Raw genomic sequence first — 20329 nt, 5'->3', positions numbered from 1 at the left:
TAATAATATGGTGAAATATGAACATTTTTTTGCTCAAGAATAACAAGAGAATATTATGATGAAATATGGACAATATTTGCCTCAAAAATATCAAGAAGAATCGAGAGAGAGAATATGAAAATTGTAAAAAAAGAATGATAAAGAAGTAGAGAAGAAAAAGAAATTTGTTGAAGAAGGTGTCAATGGTTGCCATATTAAATGGTCGCAATGTCTTTCACAATTTGTCTTATGTCAACACGTCAAACCAGACCTTACGAAGAAGTCGAGAATCTACTCTACTTCCACCAAGAACACATCTTTTGCCATTAGGAACATTTAAGAAGAAGAAGATAAGGTGATGGAAAATGTATGCGGAATAAATACACTACTTTGATACCATATTAGAAATGAAAGAGAGCAAGAAAAGAATGTGTATTTCATTCATCAAATGAATGATTGATATTGAATTGAATTACATAGGAATTGCTAACCTATTATATAGAAAATACAGTAGACTTAACTCTATCTAACTTCTAACTATCTATCTAACTAATTTATTTTACACATGTTTTAATCATAAAAATTATACAAAAGGTAAGTGAATTTAAATTAATTAACTCAAATATCAAAATATTTGTACAAAAGTGTTGACGATATTCCGCTACAATAGATAATTAAAGTATATGCTTCAAAGCTAAATAATTTTGTTCAACTTGAAGCTTGAAAAAATTAAATTTGTTCATAGTGAATAAAAATTTAAATAATAATAATTGAGTTTGGTTATCCTGATCCACTAGGCAATTTAGATAGTGAAACTTGCTGCTAAAAGTTTAAATTCTACTTCAATCAGATTGATGCATGCAAATTTAGTTTGGCCCCAAGAAAATTAATTGAATAGAAATCTTTGGAAACACCAAGTGGTACCACAAAATTAAAGTTGCCTTCTCAAATGATAAAAAAAAGATTGCAAACTCCCAAAATCTCAATTTAGAAACATGTAGCAAAAACAAGTTGGCTTAGTACAAAAACATTTGAATGCCTAAACCCAATGGAGAGTGATCCCCTAAAGTTACATATTAATAATAGATAAAAGCGTATGCATCACAATATATGAGGTTTATGAGTTATATTATTATTGTATTATTTATCATTCATATTTAATCATTGTTGACTCTTCAAAAAAAATACAAATAAATGATGGATAATATTGATGTATTGAATATCTATAAATTTTTATTCTGATAATGCATATAGATTATAGTCTTAATAATAATAATAATAATAAGATGAGAGATTCGTTTACATAAAGTTAAGTTACATTGGTTACACTCTATCTCAACCATTTCAACCATTCATTTTCTTAAATTCAACGGATAAAATGGGTGAGTGAAATAAATGATGAAGAAAAAAATTCTTAAATAACTTCTAAATTTCACTCATTTGATCTATTAGATTTAAGAAAATGAATGGTTGAGATTGAATATAACTAATGGAAATAAGATTTTTCTGTCCCACTACAAGCCATTTGAATTGATGTGTTTTTAATTGAAAGATTTTGCTTCTATAACTACTGTGTTGATGCATGTGGACCAGCACTTGTAATCAGTGCCCATGTGACTTCTGTAGAAAATTAGGTTTGTAATCAAAGATGTAGGAGTTCAGCTCCTCTCGTATACCAGAGAATTTAGTACCGAAATATAAGAATAAACAAAATTTTGTTAATTTAAATTTGTTGTTAAAAATAACTTAAAATCATATTCTTAACAATTTATTTGTGCCATATCGAGTATTGAACTCTCCTGGTGATGATCTGAATTATTTTTGTAGTTGGCCCAAAATAATGTTAAAAAACATCAACTATTAAATAGTACCGAAGAACATATATTTTAGATGATTTCTTCACTTCTGAGATGGTAGACCAACATAGAGGGTAAATATACCAAGTAACAAGGAGAACCTAATTGTAATATAGTGAAAACTATATAAAATGAGGTGGTGTATTTTAAAATCTTTCAAGCATTGTCGAAATGAATGTGCACTGTTCCCTCAAATTCATATCACTAATATAATTTGTTAACAAAACATGCCACAATTGAAGTTGATAGCGCTCTATTATTCAACCAATAGGACCCAATATGGAAACATTAGTGGCAACGAAAAGTTATTTGAACTTGACAATGTCATTGATTAAGCAACATTATAATGATATATCATAAATCATATTCATCGACAAAATTGATATCTGAATATTTCTTGACAATGACAGCATCACAGCACATACACTGTAAAAACAGTAGTAGTAAAAAAAAAGACTGATTTATAACAAGATTTTGCCAAACAAATGTGGCAGCTGCATTGTAGAATATTTTACTTTGATGTAGAATGATTAGATCTAACTCAATTCCAAAAACTACATTTAACTTAACTCCAAAAGTTAGACCTAACTCAACTCCAAAACCTAACTCAGGAGTTGAGGATTATTTAAGCCTTATAAGTATTGGCCTAACTATATTCCTATATTATGTGGACTTATCTTAATAAGTAATCCAATGTTTCCATATAAAAATGGTAAAGACCACTAATTTGAACATTCCAACCCATTCTGGTTTCCATTTTGACTAACTAATTCTACTAAGATGGCATTTATCTGAACAATACAGCATTTAGATTTCTTCACTTTTCTCAAGGGAAGAAAAATGCTTGTTTAAGCTGTGAGAGTTTCTCAATCAACTTCAATGGTCCCAATCATTTTTGGTAAAAGAATAATCCAGTTTGAGTCTTATGTGATTCATTGTCTAGTTCCAAAATGTCAGTTTTGTTATTTTTGAAGAGGTGGAACTTCATCTCCAGGCATGACTTCAAATCCTCCTTTAAGCACAGTCCAGAGCCAGTCTTCCAACCGAAGATCGGGTCGTAACAGCTGGATAATATGAGCACAAATATCCTTGAAATGAGAAGACCTCAATGAGGCATGTTGGTCCCTCTATGGCAGGACCTTGCATTGCCTATGGAAGGCAACTATATCAGAACTTTATGTTTACTTAAAGAAGAAAATTCTCTAAAAAAAGTAATAATGAAGTAAAATATAAAAATGGGAGAACTAAATCATGTGAGAATGTTACTAAATATTTATTTCCACTGTTTGCATCCACAACACAAAACTCTAACTCACTTTAACAGGCTGGATTGAAGCCAAAATATATGTTGGTAACAGTGTTTAACAAACACCAGTGATTGAAGATGTATGTGCTTTTGAATGGTTAACAAGCACCATTGGTTGAATATTTGTTGGTAGTTTCCCAAGTAACTCTGAGTCTACTTTTGTGCAGATTTATTCGAAACCTGCCAGAGAAAAAGAAAGAGTTAGATTAGAAAGATAAATGGATAATACAATTTTTGAGTAAGAAGGGAAATGTACAAAGGAACTAAATGCAATCTGTTTGTACTATGCAGTGTACCTTGAACAGAGGTTGGTACTAATGGGCTATGAAACACCGACACTTCAATACCCTTCACGTATCCTTGTCCAACATGTATCCGATACCGATTCTTCATCGATACGTACCCAAAAGAGCGAAAGCAAAATTCAAATTTATTTCAAATGGACAACAAAACATATTCATATGCAATTCGGGCAAGAGAAAATCCGCTTTATTTTCCATCCACGATAATGAAACCTTAATGAAAAGCTTGAAGGAAAGTGTTTTTGGAAAAAACTAAAAGCAATTCAGGCAACTATGAATTACAAGGGTGAAACAGTGATAGGAATCATACGATAATACACACATCACAACTCAACCTTCATCCAAACATGGAGGGGTGTGGTAAATAATTTGGTCAAATAAGCAAATGTTTAGTAAATGGTAACAATTGGTCAATTTGATCCCTGATACCTAAACAACATCAATTTGGTCTCTCACTTCGCACTCGAGGAGCAAATTGACTGACAATTATTAAAGTCATACTAAATTGCATATTTCATAATGGAAGGGACTAAAATGATGGTTTTTAACTTTTATAGCCCATAGAATGTGTTGAATTTAAAAGGATTACCTGAGAACAAGGGAATCTTACCATGTTTGGAAATTGCAGCTCATGTAATTATATCACCAATACCATCAATCCTTATGCATGGCAATCTTACTCTAATTATCCCCTCTCTGTTTGTGGCGTTGTTGATTAAGCAATGGACAATCACTATAAATATCAAGAGCTAGAAATAATCTCTTTCAGAGCGAAGCACTGGACAGTATCCATAATTCAAAGAGGAGAAAAGCTGAGGTCCATTGCCATCAATCTTCTTAAGAATTGGAGGCAGTAACCCTTTGTAATCAACCTTATTACAATTTTCATCTTTAATATGCAACTGGCTTAAAGAAGTGCAACTATGTAAATCCCATCTCATTTGAGAGGCAATCAGTTTAGGACAATTCGATATCTCAAGTGTCCCCAGGCTTGATGGGAAACCATCGTCGGGAAATTCCAGCTGGGGACAATGAGATAAACTTATTAGTCTTAAAGATGGAAAGAGGGTATGCATACCTTCAGGAAATGATACCAATTTAGGACACTTTTCGATTATCAACTCTACAAGAGATGTAACCCGCCGATCAAGCTTGTCGGAGAAGGACAACCTTTCACGGTTACTACAATCTTCCAAAAACAGTCTCTGAAGCTTTGGGAAGAGATCCAGTGGGAAGGCTTCAAGGGTTTTGCAGCTTTTTCGCAAATCAAATCTTCGAAGAAAGTTAAGGGGATGGCATATGCGAAATTCCACATTCGGACAATCCCAAAAGTCAAGTGTTTCAAGGCAAGTATTGGACATTGTATGCATGGTTTCCTCAAGTAAGGATCTTTCAATGCACCGTCCACCAATCCAGAGAATTTTAAGAGTGGGTGCAAGAGACTCCCAATGCAGAGTTCCACAATCACATAAATGTAATTCATGAATTGCTGGTGCACAAGGAAGAGAAGCCACAAGCCGTATGCATTTTCTAATAATTAGTGTCGACAAAGAAGGAAGATGTCCAGGCAACTGAGTTTTGAGTTGCGGACATTCTATCATATGAAGCTCTTTAAGACATGGGAAAGCTCCTAATTCATTTTGACAATCCCATTCCTCCCATGCATTCATTCTCTGAAAGTGTAACTCTTGGAGCGATCCAAATGGAGCAGTAGAGGAGTTATTCCCATAGAACTCAGGACCAATAGTCTCTATCCCTTCAAGTTCTACGATCCACAGTGTCTTTAGAGAGGGTAAAATACCGAGTGGTGGCAAGGAAAAACAGAACTTGCAGTTGATTAAATTTAATGAGACTATATTGGGCAAGTAATTGTGTCCAAACCAATTAGGAAATCGTGTACCAAAGTAGTGTACAATGAGCAACCCTTTTAAGTTTGCAGGCGGTTGCAGATTCTCAAGTACGTTCCTTTGATTCTCTGATCCATTATCGTTCATGCTCCATCCCAATATTAATCTCTCTAGATGTATTTTATTTTTCAAGTTAGCTGCTAATGCATCTATGGGATCAGATACATTCTGCAACTCTTTAATTGATAGTGTACCCTGAAGTTTGAGTTCAGCTAATTGATTGATATTGGACTCGTCACATTTTCCTACATAAAATGAACTCAATACTTCAAGCTTTTTCAATTTTCCCAATCCATTTGGCAACCTCCTCACCTTAGTCCCCCTGAAGTCAAGACGACGCAAATTTACGAGTTTGTGCATATCAGAGGGTAACTCTTCCAAATGTAAACAATGCGACAACTTTAATGTTTGTAAATTATAAAGCAAACATGTTGAATCAGGTAGTTTTTTTATGCCGCTATAAGAAAGGTCCAAATAGCGTAAATACTTGAGATTGCCTATGGAATCTGGTAACTCGCAAAGGCTGAAAGAGGAACACAAGGACAAGACACGTAAGCACTTACACTTGCACAACAAATAATCTAACATGTCTCTAGACATACTTCCGTACAGAAAAGGTAGGAATGTGCGCAATTTGTTAGCCTTGTAGATAGACTCAAACTTGTTAGGACCTTCACAAAAATTTCCGAAGTAGGAAATATGACGGGTAATTTCTGATGCATTTCTTGCTTCTTCTTTCTCTAACCTCAAACAAAATTCTCTAGAGACATGAGCTGCCAAATCATTAACAAGGTCGTGCATGACAAAGAGCTTCCCTTCTCTACTTGATTGCTGAAAAAATGACCTCAATAATAGATCGTTGAAGAACTGATCTCCTAATCCTTTCATGCTCTTATTTTTTCGATGGACCTGTAGAAAGTTTTCGGCCATCCACAACTCCACTAAACAGTCCTTGTCAAATTCATAATCTTTGGGGATTAAGGAACAATAAGCGAAGCATCTCTTAAGAGGAGAAGGAAGGTATTGATAGCTCAATCTTAAAGCTGGGATAATATCACATCCATCATCTGAGATATCCCATGCCTCACTAATCAATATTTCATTCCAATCCTCATAAGATAATTTGGTATACAAGAGACTTCCGATTGCTTTCAAGGCAAGAGGTAAACCATTGCACTTCTTGATAAATTAGCATCACATAGTGCATATTTAGCAAATAACAACCAACTGTGTTCTTCTGGCAATTTCTCCAGTTGATGTACATGTGCACATCGCATTGCTGAAGCAACTTTCTGACTCCGTGAGGTTACAAGGATTTTGCTTCCCTGAGCCCCACAAACAAAAGGAGCTTTCAGGCGTTCCCAATTTAAGTAATTTTCATCCCAAACATCATCCAAAACAAGAAGAAATTTGTTGCCTGTTAACTTTTCCTTCAACTTAACTTGAAGCGAATTCAAGTCCTCTATATCATTAGTTGGCAAAGAAAGTGCCTCAAGAATTTTTCTAGTCACCCTGACAGTATCCAACTTTCCACCAACACAGACCCACACTTTGAACTGAAATTCATCCTTCACCCTGCTATCATTGTATACAAGTTGAGCAACGGTTGTCTTACCCATCCCGCCCATACCCACAATAGAAATGACAGATAGGTTTTTTCCACTGTCAGATAGCAACAAATCAGTAATAACACTTTTGTCATTATCTCTACCGTATATAGCTGCTTCATCCACCAAAGATGTTGTTTGCCTTTCTGATACACTCTCTCCGAGGCCAACACCAACACCAACACCACTACCCTTTTCCAATCTCAGAACATCCTTTTCCCTCGCAAGAGTTTCTAGGTTGTCAAGGATTTCTTCCATCCTTGAATGCAATTGCTTATCAAAAGAACTAACTGAAACAGGTAAATAGGATCTCCATACCTTACTACTAGTGTTGGCTGTCTTAAATTCAGCTTCAAGTTTGGACTTGGAGGCTTCAGTGTGAATCTCATCCAATAGATCCTCAGCATCAAGCACAGCATCTTTGACCATATCAAGCCATTCACTAACATGCTGATTGGTGTAATGTTTGTCCTCAGCATCATCAACAACAGCATTGATGGATAACAATAAAACTTTCATCTTCTTAAGTAACTTGTCATCGAGTTTTTTGTCTCGGAAGTAGTCCAGGACAGCAGGAGAAGCCAAGCGATCAAAGGCAACTTGAAGGAATGCAGACAGAACAGCACCACCAACCAAAGCTCCAGCCATTTAAATAGGGAATCCAGATGAGGAAGGAATTGCAAAGAGAAAGTGCAAACAATCCACTGCAGAGATAGCAAATGGGAATAAGTTTTGCTAGCTTAGCCTCCAAGTCTGTGTATTTGATGTTTCTTAACTTATCTTAACTTACGCTCCCTATTATTTCAATGAATGTGATGAAGCATGCACCACTTGTATGGATCTCCTTGCTGTTTACAATAATGTCAATTTGTTATAATGTCAAATATTATAGCTATATGATGTCATATGAAATGCCCGTTTAACCAAATTGTTGTCACTAATTGTCATATAATAAAGGTCAAAGATTCCCCTTTTTTTAGTAGGTGGCCCAAAAAAATATCAATTTTTATTGAAATAGTACCATTCAAGATCACATATTCAAAATGGTTTCTTCACTTCAAATATGGTCAAAAGAGCAACAGAGAATGTAAATAATACCAAAAAAACAAAGATGAATCTAACTGTAATACAGTAATAACCATATAAATATGAGGGGTGTATTTATGAATGTGTCTACTATTGTTGAAATGGATGTACTGTTCCCTCAAATTCCAATTACTAGTCTAATTTGCCAACATAACACGCCAAATACAATGTAACAATAGCAGTATAAAAGATACTGATATATAAGCAGGATTTTGATGAATGTAGCATTGTATTTTGAAGCATTAAACAGTAGTAGTGCAGATTTTAGCTAAGATTACCAGATAACAACGGTAAAGACGGTTTATTTGAACTTCCAAACTCATTATAGCTTACATTTTGATTACCTAAGTCTAATGAGAGGGTATTTCACTATTTCCCCTGAACAAAATAACATCTATATTTCTAATTCTCTCCAGAGTAAATCAAAATTATCAAGTAATCTAGCCTTATAACTCCTACATACATTCTAAAGAAAAGTCTTTATCTCATTCAAAAACAATTCTATGTTAGAGAACCTTAATTGATTCTTGCATACCAATTTATGGTTTTTGTGTGAATTGGTTTCCAATAAAAAAACAAATCAATTTTTTACATAGTTAAAGAAACAACAAACAAAAAGAATCTTATTCTGTAGTGTTTCGGCTATGGTAAAAGGAGAGTTGATTGAAACCTAGAAATCTACCAATCAACTTCATTGAATTAAATTAAAGAAAATTAAAATATTGCAAAATATATTATTAATTATTGATAATTAATAGTAATAATATCGGTATAAAGAATATATTGATCTATCAACTAAGTACAATTGTCATGTACCGTTACTTGACAGGGTAATGCTCCTTCCATAGCGTACTAAGTATTTGTACCGTTGATAACCTTTCGGTCCTCTATCCCCCTTTTATCAGCTTTTTTCATCACTTGTTTCATTTATCTCATACGTTCAACCACAATTCTTCCTCATTACCAATTCATGTTTCTTTTCCAGAACTTATCTACTTCAGAAATAATAAAGAAATTAACAACTAAGAATAATTAGTGATATACACTATATGAATTAAGAATCTTATCTTAGATTGCTTCTGATATGGTCAAATAAGAGTTAAATCAAATCTATAAAATAATTATATTATAATATTATTAAACCATATTAAATCATATCAAATATGGAATTAAATCAAAAATTTATAATAAAGTATTTTATTAATTATTTATAATAATAAATATTTTATTAATTATTTAGAATAATTAATATATAATAATATAAGTATAAAAATATGGTGAAAGTATGAACTAAATATACTCCCAATATACTCATATCTAACGGGTAACTTATCGAGTATAACTAGTGCAGGTGACTGAATAGTGTGTAGCAAAGGATAAAGAAATGGTGGTAAAAATAAAGTAAATGAGGTCAAAGAATCACTAACTGTCTTGATTCAACTAACCAACCACTTCATATATAACATACACTCATATACAGCTACCACATTCTCAATTCTGAATTATAATCATATATATATATGTGTGTGTATGAGAAGTTTGTTAACGTGAAATATCAATCAAATAGTATGGAGGGTCTGATTAATGAGTTACTCGACGTTGCTCTTGATGATAATCACAACCATGACAGTGATGATAATAACAACTGGGAACAACTTGATGAACGACCAAGATCCTCATGGGCAGAGGTTGTCTCTGGAGAACAAGATCACCAGACCCAACAGGTTTTGTATTTTTTACTTCATTTCTCTTTCAATCCGTTTGTCTCTTGGTTGCGGTTATGTTGCATTTATCGTAGCGAAAATGCGGTTGACGCTACCGTGATTAGGTAGTTGCAGAGACTACTAAACCCAGAGTGTTAACTGCCTTAGATTTTTAAACCTTGATCATTTACACCATAACATCATTAATATTGAATACAAGGTTATATTTTGAATCATTAATATTGTTATTGATTCATCTGAATTAAACACCATAACATCAAAATTTGATTTTTATTAACATTGCATCAACAGCATGAGGAGGAGGAGGAGGAGGAACATTGGCAAGATGATAGTTATAGGAGGATTTCAAACACTAGGCCTAATCAAGTGATGAATTGCTATGCTATTGTTATATGAATGTTGTTCTAATAATTTGGAATTTTAACTGAACTGATGCACATATTATCTAAAGTTCTAAACCCATTTTTCTGTATTCTTATCGCTTTTGAAGTTTCGGTACTATGGACAGATGTAGGTGTTAGTGGATATTGGGTTATACTGTATTTCAAGATGCAATAAATGTATAAGGCTCCTCTAAAGTGAGTTTGAGCATAGAGTGACCAAGCATGTAACCATCTTTGATTAGTTAAAGTGGATTGAGATCTTGACGCCGATCCATCCTTACTCTCTCAAGTTTACACCCAAACTCACTTTAACGGATTTTTCCGGTAGATTTAATGTATGCAAGCAGGGAATGAGTCCTCCCATTTGCAGATCATTCCTGTAATCAGACATAACATTTTCATATATATGTTATGATAATAAAGTTGCGAGATCAAAGTCGCATTTTTAAGCTGCATGGTTTGTTCTGGTCTATGTATGAAAACCAATCTCTCTTGTTGGGAAAGCTTGATTATTACTTTATTAGCCAATCTCATGAATTTTCTTCTTTTAATGCAATATGTAATATTTAGAATTTTCTATAAATTTTTTAACTGTTTTGGTGAAACTCGATTTTCGTTTTTGCAGTTGGATGAAAATAACGATGATGGATGGCAGACTGTTGGCAATAAACATTCAAGGAAGCAACACAAGGTTTAACTTTTAATTGTGAATTGATCAATATATGAAGTACAAAAACTTATGAAGTTGCATGTCAAGTATTGTGTATAAATTTATGCAGTTTGTATTATGCTAATGCTGCTGTTATAGGCATATCTTCTTTGAGTTCAACTATAATTTAACTTTGCCATCAATTGAGTGATATAATCATTCCTAAACATTTTATGCTGCATCAATATCTGATTTATGGATATTACCAACTTGATGATAGATTCAAAGGGATAGTTGGAACCAATATAAACTACCTTCTGATGAGCAACAATACTCTAATGAGGTTGAAGTTGGTGATCGCGTGGAGCCTTCAGAAGATGAACTTACCGATCTGTCACGAGCCTGCGAAAAACTTTGGGATCTTGATTTAAATCGTTTGGTACCTGACAAGGACTACGAGATTGACTGTGGTGAAGGAAAAAAGGCTTTCCGCAAGGGTGATATGGCACAAAGGAACTTGTTTACTTGGGTTAATGATGATGTATTCAGAAAGCCTACTTTTGGTCGATTTCTTTCGCTTCTAGATAATTACATCCCTCATCAAGGAAGTGAGGAAGTTGTAACATCTGAAGAGATTCAAGAGCAAGCTTCTTTCATTGAAGAAATCAGTAGAACAGCACCAATTAAGTATGTTCACAGGTATCTTGCATCCAAAGGAATTGTATCAGGGAGCTACCAAGATTTCAAAAGAAGGATGACTAGTCTGTGGTTCGACCTTTATGGTCGCAGCGGGACTTTTGGTTCTTCTTCTGCCTTTGAACATGTTTTTGTTGGAGAAATCAAACAAAACAATGAAGTTTCTGGATTTCATAACTGGCTGCAGGTAATAGTACTATGTTATATTTTTAATTCTACATACTTATGTCATTTATGTGTATGTTTCCCCTGCACCTTAAAATTTCTGGATCCACCATTTGATCTATTGGAAACTCATGCCAAGTTGAAGGTGTACTAACTTAATAAAAATCAGATTTGTAGCTCTTCTCAACCATCATTCTGATATTAATAGCCTCATTGATTATGCAATTACTATATTGTGAATCTTCTTGCCCAGTCTAGTGGTATTGTAAACCTAGCTAGTAGCTACATGTAAACTAACTTCATAGTTAATTTGTTAATAATATTTTGCAGTAACTTATGTTTTCAATAACTCAGACCAGCTAGTTCCTTTTCTCGCCGTAACTTTCTATCGCGACTCTTTCCAATAATATTATCGACTAAACTTAGGTGTTGTTCTTAGGTATTGGTGCTGTTTTCCAATAAAAATGTAATATGTATAACAACTATTAGCCAACCCTACCTAGTAGGACTAAGGCTTCCTTGTTGTCGAGTGTATAACTACTATTCCACATATTCTATATTGTATTCTTATTAGAAAACACCACCAAAAGCACCCAAAAAACAGCATAAGTATTGGTATAATATCATGTCAGTCATTAATCTATTTGAGTAGATGTGGGCTTACATAGATAATTATCTTTCATTAAGTAATAATTTGAGTTTATCTTATCATCAAGTGAAATTGTTATCTTAACTACCAATGTATTCTGCAGTTTTACCTTGAAGAAGCAAAAGGAAGAGTTGATTATCAAGGCTATATTTTTCCCCGTCGAAGCGGAGAAATTGTGAGTGACTATCTTTTAACTTAGATTTTTTTCCTGTTGTCTTTCATTCTACACATAGAAATCAGTAAACAATCATTAGACATCAAAACACATTGAAAAATTTTCCAACTAAATATTCTTTCTTGAAACAATGTGAGCCTTAACTACAAAGTTATCTTCATCATTTTCTTTCATCACAAGTAACCTTTTTCCTTAGTACTTTGTTAGTTTATAGGTAAGAATTTCCTATGGTTTGAGGTGTAACCACATCATTTTTAATGTTCTTTGCCATTGTAACTTGCAGCCGGATTCCGAAACCCAGATATTGACACTTTTCCAATCTCAGAACATCCTTTTCCCTCGCAAGAGTTTCTAGGTTGTCAAGGATTTCTTCCATCCTTGAATGCAATTGCTTATCAAAAGAACTAACTGAAACAGGTAAATAGGATCTCCATACCTTACTACTAGTGTTGGCTGTCTTAAATTCAGCTTCAAGTTTGGACTTGGAGGCTTCAGTGTGAATCTCATCCAATAGATCCTCAGCATCAAGCACAGCATCTTTGACCATATCAAGCCATTCACTAACATGCTGATTGGTGTAATGTTTGTCCTCAGCATCATCAACAACAGCATTGATGGATAACAATAAAACTTTCATCTTCTTAAGTAACTTGTCATCGAGTTTTTTGTCTCGGAAGTAGTCCAGGACAGCAGGAGAAGCCAAGCGATCAAAGGCAACTTGAAGGAATGCAGACAGAACAGCACCACCAACCAAAGCTCCAGCCATTTAAATAGGGAATCCAGATGAGGAAGGAATTGCAAAGAGAAAGTGCAAACAATCCACTGCAGAGATAGCAAATGGGAATAAGTTTTGCTAGCTTAGCCTCCAAGTCTGTGTATTTGATGTTTCTTAACTTATCTTAACTTACGCTCCCTATTATTTCAATGAATGTGATGAAGCATGCACCACTTGTATGGATCTCCTTGCTGTTTACAATAATGTCAATTTGTTATAATGTCAAATATTATAGCTATATGATGTCATATGAAATGCCCGTTTAACCAAATTGTTGTCACTAATTGTCATATAATAAAGGTCAAAGATTCCCCTTTTTTTAGTAGGTGGCCCAAAAAAATATCAATTTTTATTGAAATAGTACCATTCAAGATCACATATTCAAAATGGTTTCTTCACTTCAAATATGGTCAAAAGAGCAACAGAGAATGTAAATAATACCAAAAAAACAAAGATGAATCTAACTGTAATACAGTAATAACCATATAAATATGAGGGGTGTATTTATGAATGTGTCTACTATTGTTGAAATGGATGTACTGTTCCCTCAAATTCCAATTACTAGTCTAATTTGCCAACATAACACGCCAAATACAATGTAACAATAGCAGTATAAAAGATACTGATATATAAGCAGGATTTTGATGAATGTAGCATTGTATTTTGAAGCATTAAACAGTAGTAGTGCAGATTTTAGCTAAGATTACCAGATAACAACGGTAAAGACGGTTTATTTGAACTTCCAAACTCATTATAGCTTACATTTTGATTACCTAAGTCTAATGAGAGGGTATTTCACTATTTCCCCTGAACAAAATAACATCTATATTTCTAATTCTCTCCAGAGTAAATCAAAATTATCAAGTAATCTAGCCTTATAACTCCTACATACATTCTAAAGAAAAGTCTTTATCTCATTCAAAAACAATTCTATGTTAGAGAACCTTAATTGATTCTTGCATACCAATTTATGGTTTTTGTGTGAATTGGTTTCCAATAAAAAAACAAATCAATTTTTTACATAGTTAAAGAAACAACAAACAAAAAGAATCTTATTCTGTAGTGTTTCGGCTATGGTAAAAGGAGAGTTGATTGAAACCTAGAAATCTACCAATCAACTTCATTGAATTAAATTAAAGAAAATTAAAATATTGCAAAATATATTATTAATTATTGATAATTAATAGTAATAATATCGGTATAAAGAATATATTGATCTATCAACTAAGTACAATTGTCATGTACCGTTACTTGACAGGGTAATGCTCCTTCCATAGCGTACTAAGTATTTGTACCGTTGATAACCTTTCGGTCCTCTATCCCCCTTTTATCAGCTTTTTTCATCACTTGTTTCATTTATCTCATACGTTCAACCACAATTCTTCCTCATTACCAATTCATGTTTCTTTTCCAGAACTTATCTACTTCAGAAATAATAAAGAAATTAACAACTAAGAATAATTAGTGATATACACTATATGAATTAAGAATCTTATCTTAGATTGCTTCTGATATGGTCAAATAAGAGTTAAATCAAATCTATAAAATAATTATATTATAATATTATTAAACCATATTAAATCATATCAAATATGGAATTAAATCAAAAATTTATAATAAAGTATTTTATTAATTATTTATAATAATAAATATTTTATTAATTATTTAGAATAATTAATATATAATAATATAAGTATAAAAATATGGTGAAAGTATGAACTAAATATACTCCCAATATACTCATATCTAACGGGTAACTTATCGAGTATAACTAGTGCAGGTGACTGAATAGTGTGTAGCAAAGGATAAAGAAATGGTGGTAAAAATAAAGTAAATGAGGTCAAAGAATCACTAACTGTCTTGATTCAACTAACCAACCACTTCATATATAACATACACTCATATACAGCTACCACATTCTCAATTCTGAATTATAATCATATATATATATGTGTGTGTATGAGAAGTTTGTTAACGTGAAATATCAATCAAATAGTATGGAGGGTCTGATTAATGAGTTACTCGACGTTGCTCTTGATGATAATCACAACCATGACAGTGATGATAATAACAACTGGGAACAACTTGATGAACGACCAAGATCCTCATGGGCAGAGGTTGTCTCTGGAGAACAAGATCACCAGACCCAACAGGTTTTGTATTTTTTACTTCATTTCTCTTTCAATCCGTTTGTCTCTTGGTTGCGGTTATGTTGCATTTATCGTAGCGAAAATGCGGTTGACGCTACCGTGATTAGGTAGTTGCAGAGACTACTAAACCCAGAGTGTTAACTGCCTTAGATTTTTAAACCTTGATCATTTACACCATAACATCATTAATATTGAATACAAGGTTATATTTTGAATCATTAATATTGTTATTGATTCATCTGAATTAAACACCATAACATCAAAATTTGATTTTTATTAACATTGCATCAACAGCATGAGGAGGAGGAGGAGGAGGAACATTGGCAAGATGATAGTTATAGGAGGATTTCAAACACTAGGCCTAATCAAGTGATGAATTGCTATGCTATTGTTATATGAATGTTGTTCTAATAATTTGGAATTTTAACTGAACTGATGCACATATTATCTAAAGTTCTAAACCCATTTTTCTGTATTCTTATCGCTTTTGAAGTTTCGGTACTATGGACAGATGTAGGTGTTAGTGGATATTGGGTTATACTGTATTTCAAGATGCAATAAATGTATAAGGCTCCTCTAAAGTGAGTTTGAGCATAGAGTGACCAAGCATGTAACCATCTTTGATTAGTTAAAGTGGATTGAGATCTTGACGCCGATCCATCCTTACTCTCTCAAGTTTACACCCAAACTCACTTTAACGGATTTTTCCGGTAGATTTAATGTATGCAAGCAGGGAATGAGTCCTCCCATTTGCAGATCATTCCTGTAATCAGACATAACATTTTCATATATATGTTATGATAATAAAGTTGCGAGATCAAAGTCGCATTTTTAAGCTGCATGGTTTGTTCTGGTCTATGTATGAAAACCAATCTCTCTTGTTGGGAAAGCTTGATTATTACTTTATTAGCCAATCTCATGAATTTTCTTCTTTTAATGCAATATGTAATATTTAGAATTTTCTATAAATTTTTTAACTGTTTTGGTGAAACTCGATTTTCGTTTTTGCAGTTGGATGAAAATAACGATGATGGATGGCAGACTGTTGGCAATAAACATTCAAGGAAGCAACACAAGGTTTAACTTTTAATTGTGAATTGATCAATATATGAAGTACAAAAACTTATGAAGTTGCATGTCAAGTATTGTGTATAAATTTATGCAGTTTGTATTATGCTAATGCTGCTGTTATAGGCATATCTTCTTTGAGTTCAACTATAATTTAACTTTGCCATCAATTGAGTGATATAATCATTCCTAAACATTTTATGCTGCATCAATATCTGATTTATGGATATTACCAACTTGATGATAGATTCAAAGGGATAGTTGGAACCAATATAAACTACCTTCTGATGAGCAACAATACTCTAATGAGGTTGAAGTTGGTGATCGCGTGGAGCCTTCAGAAGATGAACTTACCGATCTGTCACGAGCCTGCGAAAAACTTTGGGATCTTGATTTAAATCGTTTGGTACCTGACAAGGACTACGAGATTGACTGTGGTGAAGGAAAAAAGGCTTTCCGCAAGGGTGATATGGCACAAAGGAACTTGTTTACTTGGGTTAATGATGATGTATTCAGAAAGCCTACTTTTGGTCGATTTCTTTCGCTTCTAGATAATTACATCCCTCATCAAGGAAGTGAGGAAGTTGTAACATCTGAAGAGATTCAAGAGCAAGCTTCTTTCATTGAAGAAATCAGTAGAACAGCACCAATTAAGTATGTTCACAGGTATCTTGCATCCAAAGGAATTGTATCAGGGAGCTACCAAGATTTCAAAAGAAGGATGACTAGTCTGTGGTTCGACCTTTATGGTCGCAGCGGGACTTTTGGTTCTTCTTCTGCCTTTGAACATGTTTTTGTTGGAGAAATCAAACAAAACAATGAAGTTTCTGGATTTCATAACTGGCTGCAGGTAATAGTACTATGTTATATTTTTAATTCTACATACTTATGTCATTTATGTGTATGTTTCCCCTGCACCTTAAAATTTCTGGATCCACCATTTGATCTATTGGAAACTCATGCCAAGTTGAAGGTGTACTAACTTAATAAAAATCAGATTTGTAGCTCTTCTCAACCATCATTCTGATATTAATAGCCTCATTGATTATGCAATTACTATATTGTGAATCTTCTTGCCCAGTCTAGTGGTATTGTAAACCTAGCTAGTAGCTACATGTAAACTAACTTCATAGTTAATTTGTTAATAATATTTTGCAGTAACTTATGTTTTCAATAACTCAGACCAGCTAGTTCCTTTTCTCGCCGTAACTTTCTATCGCGACTCTTTCCAATAATATTATCGACTAAACTTAGGTGTTGTTCTTAGGTATTGGTGCTGTTTTCCAATAAAAATGTAATATGTATAACAACTATTAGCCAACCCTACCTAGTAGGACTAAGGCTTCCTTGTTGTCGAGTGTATAACTACTATTCCACATATTCTATATTGTATTCTTATTAGAAAACACCACCAAAAGCACCCAAAAAACAGCATAAGTATTGGTATAATATCATGTCAGTCATTAATCTATTTGAGTAGATGTGGGCTTACATAGATAATTATCTTTCATTAAGTAATAATTTGAGTTTATCTTATCATCAAGTGAAATTGTTATCTTAACTACCAATGTATTCTGCAGTTTTACCTTGAAGAAGCAAAAGGAAGAGTTGATTATCAAGGCTATATTTTTCCCCGTCGAAGCGGAGAAATTGTGAGTGACTATCTTTTAACTTAGATTTTTTTCCTGTTGTCTTTCATTCTACACATAGAAATCAGTAAACAATCATTAGACATCAAAACACATTGAAAAATTTTCCAACTAAATATTCTTTCTTGAAACAATGTGAGCCTTAACTACAAAGTTATCTTCATCATTTTCTTTCATCACAAGTAACCTTTTTCCTTAGTACTTTGTTAGTTTATAGGTAGAATTTCCTATGGTTTGAGGTGTAACCACATCATTTTTAATGTTCTTTGCCATTGTAACTTGCAGCCGGATTCCGAAACCCAGATATTGACAATTCAGTTTGAATGGAATGGTGTTCTGAAATCTGTTTCAAGCACTTTGATTGGAGTTAGTCCTGAATTTGAAATTGCTTTGTACACATTGTGTTTCTATGTTGGTGAGGAGAATAACTACATTCAGCTTGGTCCTTATGCAGTTAATATCAAGTGCTATCATCATGGAGATAAAATTGGATCTGTTTTCCCAATTGCAGATTCTTGAATTTCCAATGATTATATTTGGGGTTAACATTACTTAGGTCCACCAAATATACATGCATCAATTAGATCCTTTAAAGAATTTTGGCCCCAAATAAGTCTTTGTAAGATTTAAATTCTCACCATGTTGTGTCACATTAAGTCCCTAGAAGGACCCATGGGGTAAGCAAATACATATTTTGGTCCCTCTAAATTTTCACTTGTATCAATTTGATTTTCAAAATTTGAAAAACTCAAAATGGTCTTCAAATATATTAAATGTGTGTCAAATTAGTCATTTTTAAATTCAAATTAATATCTATCAAATATTATAAAATAGGTTAAAACAACTAATTTGACACACATTTAATATTTATTATTAGCATTTTGAGTTTTTCAATTTTTGAGAGATCAACTGTTTCACATAAAAAAAATTGATAAACCAACTTTAAAACCTTTCAATGACTTGGTAACAACATTCTTTTGATGATGACATAATTGGTGACACACTTATCTTTAAAGGACCTAAGTGGTGATTATCCCTTGTATTTGTTCCTAATGAATTCATGTCTATGGTAGCAATATCAAGTAGTTTAATAATTACATGGTAGCACATTGTTGAGAGAAGTATCCATTTATTTGGTTGCTCTTCCTAGTACAAAAATTTGCTTGTGGAACATGTTTTGCTTCTTATATTTTAACTAAATAAAAGCTTTCATAAGATATTTGTATGATGTTCTGTATTGTTATCAAATATCTGATTTTGTTGGCTTGTGGTTTGATACATGTATGTGACAATGAGAGTTACAGCTCCTGTTCATAAAAAGTTCATTCCCTTGAATATCTCCATCAACTTTTTGAGTTGTCATAGCGTGTCTTAACAAAAATATCTATGCAGTCTCAAGATTTTTTTAAAAGCATTTCTAGTTTAGATTTTTTTAATAAGTCATCTCGTAAAAGTGATGAAATTATAAGAATTTGAAAAGGAAAATGAAGGACTAATTTCAAAGGATTTCATATTTACTAGAATAAAAACGTCAATAAGTATTATTTATATATTATATACATCTCTGGGCTAATTATTGTTTTAGATTTTTACTTTATAAAATAATAATTGTAATTATTATTAGTTAATGAGAAATATGAATAGCTAATGAAAATCGGTATAGTTAGATATGGAATTCACTCATTACTCATATTTCAATTTCAATTGCCATTGTAAAAACCTCATTTCTAAGTAACTATTATAAGTACCTCATTTGAGACCCAATTTTCCTATCCTCTAATTAAAAAAAAAAATGAGAAGTATGAATGTCGACCAAAAAATGAGAAGTATGAATGTCGATAAAATAATTGAAATGACTTATTTTGTAAAAGAGATATTGATTTGATTTTGCAATGGTAGGCCTAATAGTTACATTGTCCACACAACTCATCTCAATAACCCCTTCCTAGAATAAACGACAAAACATCAAATTCAACCACTTTTTATAGATTGTGAATCATGTATTTCTAAGACAATAAGATCAACTTTCCCATTTTCTCAAACACTTCCGTTTTCTTTCTTATGGTTGAAACATGATTACCGACTACAAACATTTGTTAACCAATTCCTTCCCATACTTTTCATTACAACTAATGTTTTTTATTCCTCTCTCACTTTTTCCATGAGATCTATGCTTACCCTTAAAAATATGTACATTCATTTT

The 20329-nt window shown here is 32.9% G+C and overlaps 3 protein-coding genes and 1 pseudogene across 3 annotated transcripts; 2 read left to right on the top strand and 2 right to left on the bottom strand.

Annotated features, from left to right (window-relative positions):
* On the bottom strand, positions 3077-7731 carry LOC109331711 (annotated as a pseudogene).
* Positions 10486-12791, top strand: LOC109331710 (poly(U)-specific endoribonuclease-B-like; the record flags this gene model as incomplete). Its single annotated transcript, XM_019566382.1, has 4 exons — positions 10486-10841; positions 11080-11682; positions 12413-12484; positions 12768-12791. Coding segments are annotated over exons 1-4 (936 nt in total), but the record flags the coding sequence as incomplete, so codon positions are not given.
* On the bottom strand, positions 12795-13757 carry LOC109330906 (the record flags this gene model as incomplete). Its single annotated transcript, XM_019565173.1, has 1 exon — positions 12795-13757. A coding segment is annotated over exon 1 (456 nt), but the record flags the coding sequence as incomplete, so codon positions are not given.
* LOC109331709 (poly(U)-specific endoribonuclease-B-like) lies at positions 16131-18800 on the top strand. The gene is made up of 4 exons (XM_019566381.1): positions 16131-16486; positions 16725-17327; positions 18058-18129; positions 18412-18800. The coding sequence occupies exons 1-4, from the start codon at positions 16250-16252 to the stop codon at positions 18643-18645; spliced, it is 1146 nt and encodes a 381-aa protein (XP_019421926.1). The 5' UTR covers positions 16131-16249; the 3' UTR covers positions 18646-18800.

Source organism: Lupinus angustifolius, chromosome LG17 (assembly GCF_001865875.1).
Source record: "Lupinus angustifolius cultivar Tanjil chromosome LG17, LupAngTanjil_v1.0, whole genome shotgun sequence".
Classification (NCBI taxonomy): Eukaryota; Viridiplantae; Streptophyta; class Magnoliopsida; order Fabales; family Fabaceae; genus Lupinus; species Lupinus angustifolius.
Note: the sequence above shows the minus strand (reverse complement) of the source record. Positions and strands in the feature narration are given on the sequence as shown.

Bases quoted from the DNA above. Each gene is read 5' to 3' on its own strand.
- LOC109331709 (XM_019566381.1), top strand. From the start codon at position 16,250: ATGGTTTGTTCTGGTCTATGTATGAAAACCAATCTCTCTTGTTGGGAA. The intron at 16,487-16,724 runs GTTTAACTTTTA...ACTTGATGATAG, and splicing joins ATTCAAGGAAGCAACACAAG to ATTCAAAGGGATAGTTGGAA. The intron at 17,328-18,057 runs GTAATAGTACTA...TGTATTCTGCAG, and splicing joins GATTTCATAACTGGCTGCAG to TTTTACCTTGAAGAAGCAAA.